Source organism: Castanea sativa, chromosome 11 (genome assembly GCF_040712315.1).
Source record: "Castanea sativa cultivar Marrone di Chiusa Pesio chromosome 11, ASM4071231v1".
NCBI lineage: Eukaryota > Viridiplantae > Streptophyta > Magnoliopsida > Fagales > Fagaceae > Castanea > Castanea sativa.
Window position 1 is genome coordinate 70,327,624 of NC_134023.1, and position 14,021 is coordinate 70,341,644.

The 14,021-nt window shown below is 34.6% G+C and overlaps 1 protein-coding gene across 2 annotated transcripts; it reads left to right on the forward strand.

The window, feature by feature from the left end:
• Positions 1–6,860: 6,860 nt before the first annotated feature.
• Positions 6,861–9,280, forward strand: LOC142617348 (uncharacterized). Of its 2 annotated transcripts, XM_075790153.1 has the most exons (3): positions 6,861–7,302; positions 7,360–7,556; positions 7,987–9,280. In XM_075790153.1, the coding sequence occupies exons 1-3, from the start codon at positions 6,948–6,950 to the stop codon at positions 8,767–8,769; spliced, it is 1,335 nt and encodes a 444-aa protein (XP_075646268.1). In that variant the 5' UTR covers positions 6,861–6,947; the 3' UTR covers positions 8,770–9,280. The 2 variants fall into 2 exon arrangements, with proteins under 2 accessions (XP_075646268.1, XP_075646267.1); XM_075790152.1 differs by having other exon boundaries at positions 6,861–7,556.
• Positions 9,281–14,021: the final 4,741 nt, after the last annotated feature.

Sequence of the window (14,021 nt, forward strand, 5' to 3'; positions counted from 1 at the left end):
TGCTCATATGTTTCACATCATGTTTACTTGATCGCATTTTACTTGTTACATTATACTTGTCCTTTTATCACTTGATTTACTTTAAAGGTCTAATACGTTTTGTGCAAGTGTTTCAGGTTACAAGTATACATGCTTCAAGTCCATCACAGCTTCTAAAATTAGGTGTAAGTGAGTTTTGTCATTGTTCCCAAACTCACGTTTAAGTCTAGAGTCTATAATAGGGTGTTTTGACATGGAATAGCCAAAGGGAGAGATTGTAAAGTTGTGATTTACAACTATGTTTTATGTTGGCTTTATTCCATAACAAAAAGTGTTGTATTTGCTTTAATTTGTTCCTTGTATTTTATGGAATTTTATTGTATTGAGTTTAGTATTAAGTTGGTGAAGATCAAGCATAAAATGAAGAATCAGTAGATTTCGCAACTGTCTCGCTAGAAGCTAACCCACGAAAGAGCCATGTGAGAAGCACATACTAGAAGCTGAAGAGTCGTGCCAGCCTAGAGGATTTCGTGAGTGTCTCGTGGGTAAGGCCTTCCCGGGAGATACCCGTGAAACTCTCTGCCTAGAGGATTTTTAAGTGTAACTTTCTTACCCTTCACCCACAAAGTTATGTGAGGCCATTCAGAGAGAAAAACCCTAGATAGGTTTTCAACAACACACACACCTATCTTTTAGAGAGAGAGAGAGCTACTAATCCTTAATGAGAAATCATCCTAGCCTCTTCTCCTTCCCTCTCCCATTGTCATACCTTAAGAGGCGATTTGTACCCAAACACAACTCACACTTTTTCAAAGTGTAAAGAGTGTTTTAGAGCTTGGGAAGCTTTGGGGATTTGCCAAAAGAAACAGGTGAGGCTTGGCGGATGCAATCGGGTGTATTGTGGGATTCGAAAAGCTAGACAAGACACAATTCCGAGAAGCCTTGTTGGAGTTGGAGCTTGGAGGACTTAGGTACATTGGGTAGATTAGGCTTGGAGGGTCTCTTGCTATTCGTGTATCCCAACTTATTGTCTAGTAGATCGATTTAGCACTTGGAGGGCGGCGGAGAGGTTTTTCGCTGAGTTCTTCGGTTTCCTCTTCGATAACACATCGGCGTGTTATCTTGTATTTGCATCTCCCTTTCCTACTCTTTTAGCTTTCATTTTACTGCTGTGATTTGTTGAATATGGCTTAGAGTAGTTGTATTGTTTGTTCGCTCGCATTTATTCTGTTCCGCACTTAGTTTAAGTTAAGAGTAAAATCAACCGAGTCATAATTTATTATTTTGAGGTCTAAACAGCTCTTGTGTTTTTAACACAAATCTGAGCTTTCAAATAGGAATGGTCTTAATTAGTGATGTAGATTGTTGGATAGTTTCACTTGTGATGCTTGGCCGAGTTTGGAAATTTTCTTTGGATCCAGGTTTGTAATTATTCATTACCATTGTACCTTTGAAGGAAATGTTAGTGGATTTTGAGTCAGAAGAAGGTGACCTTATCATATGGCTCCACAATCCATGTTTGGACCATTATAATTTCCCACCATGTTTGAAAATTCGCAAGAGCCCCCCATACAATTGATTTGGGCCATTTGGGTTTCTTTTTTTATTTTTTATTTTGGTAAATAAAAAACGGGTTGAGGGGCCGACTAGTGTGGGTTCCCTACCTGGACGTGACCATAATAAGCACTTTATTTACTCCTGGGCAAGACCCCATACTTTCGGTCTGTGAGAAACTCACGTATTACTCTTTGAACTGTTTGGGATGGAGATGAGGTATAAAGAGCACCTACACGCAGATAGTGTTGTAGCTAAATTTTGTCCCATATTTTCTATATTGTGTTCATTGCTTAGAAATTGTCTTTCTTCTATTTAATTAGATATTTTGTATTTTGTATTATGTATGGCATGTGGCTTGGAATGTGTTGGCAATAACGCCGGCTTACAAATAGCCAACTTTGGATTAAGATCTTGGACCAAGGACAAGACTTGTCTAATTTAGTGATAGTTCATGGGACATCACAAGTTGACAACAAAGAGATCAGGGTTAAGCTATTTTTGGTGTGCACGGGGCAAAGCTAATTCGGATTCATCTCTATCTACGTATAACAGGCAAGCAGACTGCCTAAGGCCATCAAGATGTTAGGAGTTTTTTCGAAAGAGATATGGTCGTGAATTGATGATGACATTATCAAACGAAAGGCGCAATATACTTTTGGTGGTTGCAGTATTGCTTATAACAACCACCTATCAAGCATTACACAGCCCTCCTGGGGGGACTTTGACAAGAAATAATTTCTTGAAATAATTCCCTTGTAACTTTTGCAAGATATGTCATTTTTTAGATTTAGGGGTTATTTTGGTAATTTTTGAGGTTTTATGATCATTTTGATTTTTTTAGTGGTTTTGGGGTATTTTAGAGTTGGGTGATTTATAGAAATGATACTTGGGTCATAATTGGGTACCTAGTTAAAACTCAATTAACATTAATGTTAATTGGGTGTAATTGGATTAATACATATTTAATCCAATTAGTAATTGAGTGGATTTAGGTCTTATATAAGTGGGTTGGTTTGAATGGGCAAATAGGTTCGGGTTGATTTTACCACCCCTAGGCAAGATGATGATAGCAAGTGCAATACCGCAAAAGTAGGGCCAGGGAGTACTTATAAGTGCAATGCCACAGCAGCAAACAAAGCAGGAACATCGATTGCTTTAGATGGGAGCCCTTTTGTGTTGTTCTTGGTTGTTAATACTTTGACATTTGTGTTCTCAAACTCAATACTTCTTGTCCTCGTTCTGGCTGGGCACAATAGCACTCCGTTCTTCGTACCCAACATCTACCTCTGGTGTCGTTATTTTAATTTGTTCATTCCTTACCATAACTCAGACTCCAGATTGGTCTCTTGTTTTACTGTTTCTAAGGGCATAGCTTAAGTATCCAATGTCATCTATGAATGTAATGTATATTGCAACAAAGCAGTGTGATTGCATAGCATTATTTAATTTTTTTTTTTTAATTCGTAATCAAAATTTCTTACAAACTTTATTTATTATAACTCCATCCCCTCTTTCTTGTGTGTTGAGGTGTTTGTTACTAATAATAAAAAAAAAAATTCCACTTGCATTGAGTACTGAAAAATCTAGTTTAGGTTGGTTCCGATTAATTTAACTGATAAAATTAGTCAATGTTTTACATGATGCATGTGTACACTATCCATTTTGAAATTTTAATAAGAAATTATTTCTATTTCTCACATATAATACTTTTGGGAATTAATTTCAAATATATTATGGGAGATCGAAAATCAAGGAGAATGTAAATTGTCAAATATATAATTATTTTCACAAACTTAAGCACAATTTTTTTGTTTCCGTTGTTGTCAAAGTACTAAACTCAAGCAAAAATGTCAAATTTCTATAATAATTTTATTTTCACATAAATTTTACAAAAAATAACTATAGTGCACTGCCTATACATAATCAATAAGTGAAAATAAATTCATTTGCCCCACTTAACTCTTCTTAAATTTTTAAGTATTTTTATATTTTAAAAGTATGCGCAAAAGTTGAGTTTGTAGATTGAAAAGTGAATGAGATAAAGAGTCATAAGACCATGACCCATTGAATCGTCCTATACCCACCCAATTCAATTTTTTTAGATGTAAGACATGTGGTGTTTAAAAATCAAATAAATGCCACGTGTCTCACATCTAACTAAAAATGAGGGGGAAAATTGCCATACATATCAATTTTTAAAAAAACTTTTTTCTATCATCCTGGGAGATTAGTGTAATAGCTTGCATTTTTTTTTAGAAGTTAGTGTTTTATTCCAAACTAAAATGGAAGTAAGTGTAATAATGGAAAACCACGAGGAAGACCAATACATCTTTTCGATGTTAACAATATAAATGACATGTAATCTGTTGGAAAGATTTTCAAAATATATTCCATTCAAAATTGACATATACAAATAGTGGAACTACAAACAAACCATAAAGACCAAGACATCTCTCTCTCAAAATTCTTTTTTTATTTTCTTCTCTCTCTCTCTCTCTGTATTTTTAACCCCCTATTTAGATGGGAAGATATCCCATTTATACTGGTTGATCCTCCCTTCAGTAGTGAATTATATTAGGGGCTCATAAGATATCTGTCCAATCAAGTGTCTCCTCCATCTCTTGAAAAGGTTGATCAGGTTAATGGGTATGGAGCACTATTTAAACCGGTCATTTAGTAATAAATGTAACCTATGTAATGAGATGAACGTCTCTAAATAATGTGGAGGTGAACATCTAAACTCTAATTTCTTGTCCCTATGTTAATCAAGCCGCATCTATACCTCGGCCTAACATCTCCACTATGCGAAGTGAGGTGGGAGCTGCATGTATGCATGTGTATAATGCCTGTCAATTTTTATTTTTGTTTCTTTCGATAATAAAATTTACCCTATGTTTCTAAGGACATGGTTGCAGTACCCAATGTCATTTATGAATATAATAATAATGTATATTACAGTAAAGCTGAGTGATTGCATAACATTACTCCGTGTGTGTTTGAGATTGCTTAAAAAACTAGTTTTTTTTTAATTATTATTTAACTTATTTTTACTACTATTCAGAGTCTTATTGTACTTTCTAGTATTATTCATTGGCCTTAGGTATTATTTCAGCTACCTTTTAATTTTATTTATAGTACTTTCAGCAAAAGAATTTCAGTTTATTTACGGCTAAATAAGCTGTTTCCAAAAAACACATATCTTTGTATTAGAACTCTATTTCTTTTCTCTTGTGTATGTATTTATTTAATAATAATAATAATAATAATAATAATAATAATAATAATAATAATAAAAAAATCCCCTAGTGTTGAGTAGTGAAAAATCTAATTCAAGTTTCAATTAGTTCAATTCATAAAATTATTCAATGTTTTAGGTGCACATGTACACTGTAATTCCATTTTCTAACCAAAATTCAAATAAATTTCTTTTCACATATATTTTAGAAAAGATAATTTTTTTTACATAAATAATTACAGTTATAAGCTATTGGTTAAGCTGTTATGGGCCCCGGTGGTTGGCAATTGAGTTCTTTATTAGATTGGGTAAAATTTAGTTACAATTTCTTATGTGTGATATATTGAAATTTTCAATCAAATTAAAACATATGGTTAAGTTGAAATGAATTGTTTTGAAATTCATGTTTTATTGGCCAATATAGTTATATATTGCAATTTATTAGTCTTTATATATTGTTGGATTTTGTTCTAACCTTACTTACATACATACATACATACATATATATATATATATATATGTATGTATGTATGTGATGCATTTTGAGTATGAGGGATTAATATGGGCCAGCGGTTTTAAACCAGGGGAGTTGATACCGTACCGTACTGGCCGGTACAGACGGTATTTTCTGTTCCGCCACCTTTGTTGGTATAGAAACACCTTTGTTTTGTACCGGTTTGAATACCGGACATACCGGGTTGTTTCGTTTATTCCGGAGAAAATATCAGATTTCGATCGAAGAATATGTACCGGACCGAAACAAAACCAAAATTACAGAATTAGATTTAAATATAAAAACTAAAAATTACTCTCTCTCTCCTCCCACAGTAACTTACCGTTGCTCACGTTGACGTTGCCACCTCCATTTTGCCTTCATGTTGCCAGTTAGCTCAGGTTTGGCGAGCTCCTCCTCCCTGCTTCTTCTTCTTCTACTTCTTCTTCTTCATTTTCTATTTTCTTGGCTCTCTCACCCGGATACTTTCTGTCTTCTAGTCAACTTTATATTAAGGGTCCGTTTGGATACAGTTGAAAACTGAAAACTGAAATCTGAAAGCTGAAAACACTATAAAAAAATAATTTTTAAATGTGTAAAAAGTACCGTGAGACCCACTTTTAATTAAAAAATTATTGAAAAATACGTGAACAGTACGCGTACAGTACGTGAACAGTGCGGGCACTGTGCACGCACAGTAACTTGTCCCCTAAAAGTAGAAAAGGTAACAAGGAAAAAAAAAAAAAAAAAAGGGAAAACGCTGTACGCCGGATCCGTTCAACGCTACCCAAACCAGCCTTAACTTTTCTAATACTTTTTTATTTTTTCTCTTTGTTTTTTTGTGTCTTTTGCCAAGCCCACGTGAAAGTTACTTTCAATATCAAATTTTAGTACCATTTGTCATGGCTAATGAGTACTATTTGTCAGTGACATAATGTCATTGATATGCCATTGCCTCAAAAGAAATTTATTTATATATTTATATTATTAATTTGACTATTATTTTTAGTATTAGTATTTGGATTCTCAACCGAAAAAAATATATATATATATATTAAATATATAAAATAGCGGTAATCTCGAAACGGTACACTGGTATTAACCAGTATCCGAAATATATCGTATCACTGGCCAAACCGGTATAGCCTCCAGTACGGTATTAACTTCCTTGTTTTAAACAATACGGATCCAACATCATTTTTGTATTATATAACAGATAGGCTACACGGGACTGTGTATGGGAAGGTGTTTGTGGTTAAATATTGGTTTGATATTGGTTAATTATCTTGGTATTTCCAATAATACAAAAATAAAAAATAAAGATAATCATTGGGATATCTAATAACACAGTGTAAAGTCTAGCATCTGATAAAATAAAATAAAATCTAGCAAATATATAACAGACACAGATACAGGAATTTAAAAAATATCTTCTCAAAAAAAAAAAGGAATTTAAAAAAATAAAATCAACAGAAAAAATATATACCACACGTTATTTTTTACGATAAACTTTAGAACATATACCACACATTATGAGTACGTAGTAACTATTAAGACAGAGTATCAATAGGCACATTCTGATATCTGTTGGGGGAGAGTGAGAGAGAGATTGATATACCACTCAGTGGTTGGAGTCGGTTAAAACGCAGCCCTTTTTAATATCAGGCTTATCTAGAAACTAGAATGGATGCGAAAGTTGTGAGGTTGAAGCAAGTTGCTCAAAGTGGAGATATTGACGCCTTTTACACCTTAATTCGAGAGGATGTTCAACTTTTGGAGCACATTGATGAGCTACCATTTGCTGAAACTCCTTTACACATAGCTGCATCTGCTGGGCAAATCCCATTTGCTGTGGAGACGATGGGATTAAAGCCTTCATTTGCTCGGAAACTAGATCCAGAAGGGTTTAGTCCCATTCACCTTGCTCTAAAAAATGGCCATATTGAGCTGGTGCGTCAGCTTCTACAACTTGATGGAGACCTTGTTCGTGTCAAAGGAAAGGGGCGGCTCACTCCTTTGCATTACATGGTAGAAAGTGGTGAGCACCTTAATTTATTGGATGAATTTCTATTACTCTGTCCTAATTCTATTACAGATGTGACAGTTCAAAACGAGACGGTTTTGCATATTGCCCTTAAAAATACCAGGCTCGAGGCATTTCAATTCTTCGTTGGATGGCTTGCAAATAGTTCTTTTGAAAATGCTGAATTTAATAAAAGAACAGTCCTGAACTGGAAGGACAACGAAGGAAAGACTGTGTTGCACATTTTAGCATCAACAAATCAAACTCAGGTAAACTCTTTTCATTAACATCTACTAAGTATTAACAAAATATGAATGAAAAGGGAAAAAAAAACATAAAGTAACCAACCATGAATAGTCTAGATAACCATTTTATTTTTTAAACCAAAACTTAATTTTTGGGTCAAGTAAATTTTTTTTTCTTTTCAAAATTTAAAATATTTTATACCGAAATATATTATTTAAAAATGTTTAAAATTTTAGGGAGTGATGGTCTCCATTGGTCTATGTACAGATATATCACTGGAATAATATATATATATATATATATATATATATATATATATATATCTTATCTTTTAATTATTCAATGGTTTTGCAATTGCATGTAATACAATATGATTATTTTTTTCGTCTTAATTTTAATTATAATTTATATATATAATAAGTAGAAGAAACTTGACTGATTTACATTACGCAGGCTTTGAGACACTTACTCTCTTGGTGTAAGGGATTTGTGGCTGTAAACCATAGGTGTATGAGATTTGTGGATGTAAATCGTAAGAATTTAGAGGGTAAAACAGCATGGGACATGTCGCAAGAAGGCAACAGAGAGATTAGGGTTATGCTACGCCGTGCTGGAGCTAAACCGGGTTCAACTCTTCCTACATCTAATGGGTATCCAAATCCAAAATACCAAAGGCCGTTAACAGTGTCAGATAGTACAATAGAGAGATTAGGGGATGCTTTTTTGCTTAGGAGTTTAAGACGTGAAATAAGGAAATTTACAGTGGAATGGCGCAATATACTTCTGGTGGTTGCAGCGCTGCTTGTAACACTCAGCTTTCAAGCGGTACTCACTCCTCCTGGTGGAGTTTGGCAAGATCATGGTCAGTGCCAACCATATCACGGTCAGGGCAATAACAGTAGTAATTATCCTAAAATGATTTATCTGAGACACAACCATACCATATTGGAGTGTGAACGCAAAGCAGGGACAGCCATCGCTTTGCAATATAGCCCTTTTTATTGGCTGTTCCTCACGTGCAAAACCGCGCTATTTTTGCTCTCAACCTCATTAATTGTTCTCCTCATTCTAAATTCTCCCATTAAGGCTCTGTTCACTTTACTCAATGTTATCCTCTGTTTTAGCTATTTTTATTCAATCAATACCATAACTGATGCTCAATATCAGATGATTCCGTTAGAGTCTACTGCGTGCATCTACTTTGTTTATATACAGCTTTTATCCTGGAAGCAATGATCAAACTCAGTGCAATACCAAAGCAGCACACAAAGCAGGGACAACCATTGCTTTGGAAGGAACCCCTTTTCTGATATTCAGCCATTGATTTACAGTACCTGCACATTTGTGTTGTTCTCATACTTAGTAATTGTTCTCCTCATTCCAACTGGGTACCTTAATTTCTTCGAAATCAATGCCTACTTCCTCTGGTTTTGTTATTTTTCTTCACTCAGGCTCCAGATTGGCCAAATTATTTCAGTTTTTCTTTTAGCCTTGATTTTTGCAATCTTTGGAAAGAATCAGGCCAAGTGGTTTGAGGATTCAATCATGGAAGAAGAATTGACGGGAAAAAAAATTGCCGACCTTGGACCTGTATGCATCTGTAATGTGTGTCAATTTTTACTTTTGTTTCTTTGATAGTAATAAAGTTTAGTCTATGTTTCTATGGGCATAGTTGAACTACTTAATTTATATTGTAATAAAGTAGTGTGATTGCATAGCATTACTTATTTTTTGAATATATAATCGAATTTCTCTCATACCTTATATTTCAAGAGCTAGCATTTGGTTCTAAAAGCTCTGGATATTATTGGGTGCTTTAAATTTCAAAAAGATCATACTATCCTGACGATGAAACAATGGTCATACTTTTATTGTTTGCAATGTTTAGAGAGAAGCTTTTAGAAAAGAATAAACTCTACTTTGAATCAGTAAGTTGAAACGCCATTGGCCCAGTCATAATGCACAGAATCCATAAATGTATATTCTTCAAAACAAGTGAAAAAAAAAATAAAATAAAATAAAATTGAAGATCTATTTACAATAATCACACATAAATGTCAAGATTTTTCCCACAAAGATAGATGTGCATACATAACAAGTTAAGCTTGTCAGTGCTACACCATTAGTACGAAGGTACTAGGCCAAACTCACATAAGATATGTACTCAAACATATATGATCAAACTTTTTGAATTTTTCACTTTTTATGTGTTTTTGGATTTTTTTACACACACAAAAACAAAAACATAAAAGTAAGATTAAATGCAAAAATAACCAAAATAATGCATATAAAGAGATGCATGATGCACAAATGTATGACAATGAAGCATCTAATGCATGAAGGGTCCTATAAAGATTAAAAGAATTAGATTAAGGACCAAAAAAGCAAAAGCTCAACCATTAACCCTTCCTCATCCAAACAGAATGATTGTTTGAAATGAGTGTCTCATGAGAAGTGAAACGAGGGTTGGAAGAATGAGAATCGGAGATGCACATAGACAAGGAGGTAAGGACATCAAAAACTTTCTTCAACAACTTATCATTTTCCCCCAAAACCGGTTTTGCGTTTATAGCACAACTTCTAAAAAGCTCAAGTTTCTCTCTTTTTTTTTTTCTTTTTTTTTTAAAAAATTCTTTTAAGAGCTTGAAACTTAGAGCAATGAGGTCTAAGATGAACAAAGGCACCACATTGGTAACAAACAATGTGTTTAGGTCCACTAGACTTTTTGGGAATGGATCTAGCAACGTGGTTTTGTTCTCTCAACTTTGGACATTAAGGTCTTATATGACCAATCACACCACAATGGTGACAAGTTTGAACAAACTTAGATCAATCCAAAACCTTAGATTGAAACCTAAACAAAGGCTTTGGCTTAAGAGCGTTTCTCTCCACCTTTTGTTTTTTTTGTTTTTTTTTTTTTTTTGTGAAGGAATGTACACCGATTTATCTTTAGAAGTATAACTCACAATAGGCACAAAATCAGGTACCACAACATAATTGCAAAAAATATTTTCATCATTTTTAGCAATAGGTTCAGCAATCAAACACTTGACATGCATTTTAAGAGATTCATTTTCACATTTTAGTTCATCAACAAGTTTGTTAGACAAAACAAGTTTAGCATCCAAGTCCATATTCAAATATTCAAACTCTTTCAGCTTTTCAAGAGAATTTTCAGCAAGTTTCTTGTATTTCTCAACCAATTTGTTGGATTCATTGAGCTTAGCAATGAAATCATCTTTTTCACAAAATAACTTGTTGAAATTCTTATGAAACTTGTTAGTCTTATTCTTCAAGAGTTTGACATTTGAAATATCAACAACACCCATAGATTCATGTAACATGTCATCACAATTATGACGATTAACACTCGTAGAGGCATTTTTACAAACACATGGCATGTTACACTCAATAATATCCAAAACATTCATAGAAGCATACAAAACACTATTCATGGCAAAACACACAAGGGGTCAAGGATTACACTTAGGTAATGAAACCAAAACAAGTGTACCCGCTCTGATACCAATTGAAAGCTCCAAATTGTGTGAATACACAAGAGCTTGTTTAGACCACCAATTAAAAATTACAGCTAGATTGCTTTTACTCTTACTTAATCAAAGTGCGGAAACAACAGTAAATGTGCCCAATGAGCCGATACTACTCTAGTGCATAAACATGAACAACAAACAATAAAACTAAAGCATAAGAGTAAGGGAAGAAGGATGCAACTACAAGATAACATCAAGACGTGTTATTAAAGAAGAAACCGAAAAACTCGGCGAAAAACCTCTCCACCACCCTCCAAACGGTAAATCGATTTACTAGAGAATAAAATTGGAGTACACGAATAAGAAAAGACCCTCCAAGCTTAGTTTACCCATTGTACTTGAGCCTTCCAAGCTCCTGCTACCAACAGACTTCTCGGAGTCATGTATTCTCTAGCTTTCTGGATCTCGCAATACGCCCGATTGCATCCACCAAGCCTCACCGGCTTCTTTTGGCAAGTCTCCAAAACTTCCCAAACTCCAAAATACTCTCTACACTCTAAAAAAAGTGTGAATTGTGTTTGGGTACAAATCTCTTCTCAAGGTGTGACAATGTGAGAGGGAATGAGAAGAGGCTAGAATGATTTCTAACTAAGGATGAGTAACTCTCTCTCTAAAAGATGGGTGTGTGTTGTAGAAAACCTATCTAGGGTTTTTCTCTCTGAATGGTCTCCTCACAATTTTTGTGGATAATGAGAGTATATATTATGGGTGAAGGGTAAGAAAGTTACACTTAAAAATCCTCCAGGCAGAGAGTTTTGCGAGTATCTCTCGGGGAAACCCTTACTCGCGAGACACTTGTGAAATTGACAGCTTGGCACGACTCTTCAGCTTCTAGTCATGTGCTTCTCACATGGCTCTTTTGCGAGTTAGTTTTTCGCGAAATCCACTTATTCTTCCATTCATACTCGATTTTTCACCAACTTAATACTAAACCCAATACAATAAAATCCCACAAAATACAAAGAACAAAATTAAAGTAATTACAACACTTTTTGTCATGGACTAAAGCCAACATAAAACTTTACAAGTTGCTCCTAGAATCTAAGACTTGGGTTGGTAAGATTGTATTGGTTGGTTCGTTGAAGCTAACCCATATGATACTTTAGTCTGTGCTTGTTATCACAAAAGTCCCAGTATCTAGCATAGCCCCATTTGATACTTCACGACTCTCACTGCTGTTGGACCTCCACAACTCCAATCTACTTGGAGCTTTGAGTACAAGCTGTCTGGTCAGCTTTTGATTGTCTCTCTTTACAAACCAAACTTTAGTTTAATCTGGTATCTTAAAGAACCAGATAGCAAGTAGGAACTGATCTTGTTCACCTGGAAGCCAGTGGAAACCAAATGCAAAATAGCCAGGTGGTGGAGACCATGTGGAGTCATTGTCAGTGGAAAAGAGAGTTGACTTATGTTATTGTTGACTTGAGCTATTGCAGGAACCAGGAAGGTGATAACTGATAACAAGGATAAACAATTGGCAATGGAAATGAGAAACTAATGAAGCCATTGGAAACAGATAGGGCTAATACAAAGTGGTCAATGGTCGACTTATGAAGAACTTTAAAGTGTAGCCTCGGTGAATATTGTTGAGCACTGGTGTCTACTTCAAAATTTGCCAACGGTCAAAATAGTCAGGAAAATCAAACTGCAGGCAGCAGGTAGTTAATTGATACATCTCATAGATCACATAGTTTTCAAATGGCACTGTTTTGGATAACTTATTTTTTGGATTTTCAACCTCAATATGACAACTTTGGCCGGCACATGATCTGAAATTGACAAAATAAATTAATCATGGATAGGTTGATATGTTCAGGTGGGTTTTCATTTACTCAGGATTGAGGAATGCTTTGAGTGGATATAAAAGCTAAGTGGTGAAGGTTGACAAATATCAGCATGTTTTATCTGCAAACAACCAAAACAATCTATATCAAAGGAAGACAGTTTCTACAAGAATTAATTTGGCATTAACATCTTGACTTCAAGCCACATGACCCTTCCTTCTTTTTGCACCCAACAAACAGCAATGACCAGTAGAATAAGTTGAACATAAATTATATTTCAGATTGGAATAAGGTAAAACAGTGTTGGTCTGGTTGCTACGCACAAACTTAATTATGTTTAGTTTCATCCTCCAAATATCAATAAATATGTTTTCATCTGTATAGGCGACATACAGAACAAACAGTAAGTGTCAAAAAAACTTAAGTGATTTTCAATTTCTAAAACAACTGCAGGTTGCAGCCTGCCTTGCTATTTGCCAAATTATGCTGAAGCTTCAGCATAGGGATATTCACACAGTTCTAGTACTCACGTGCAGCAAAGCAGTTTCTGATTTGTGTAATGGAATGTGTAGCTCTAGTTGGTCTATAGAGGCAGTTATGCTAGACTTTAAACAGGTAAAGAAGCAGATGACAAGCGTGTAGGTTGGACATGTGGACAAACTCAGTTTAGCTGACCCGTTAGCATTACAAAATATTGCTTCCAAGTTCTATAAAATCTTACCAAGAATAACAACTAAAGCTCTAGTACTTTTTTTTTTTTCTCTCAACATTATGTTCTACTATGGTATCAAAGAACAAGAAAAAATGAGCCATGCTAAATATGAAACCATTATGCCGCCCTCTATCTACAGGGGAAAAAAGAAAAAGAAAACTTAACTCTTTATATAAGCAATGCAAACATATGAAGCCATTTTGGGCTGAAAATTCTGTAACTGTTCACAGAACTGTTACTTTAAATAAAAAAATAAGTTGTAAAACTAGTGTATGATTTTGAAGTGGTTCCCTTGAAACTTTTAAGGTTGAAAATGAGCCATGCTCGTGTATACATGCTAAATTTACTGGCTGATACAGTGAATGAATAAAAACCAGTCCCTGGAGTCCTTGTTTTACTGCTCTGTTCTTTCTCTGTTTGCTGCAGAAAATCACAGCTTCT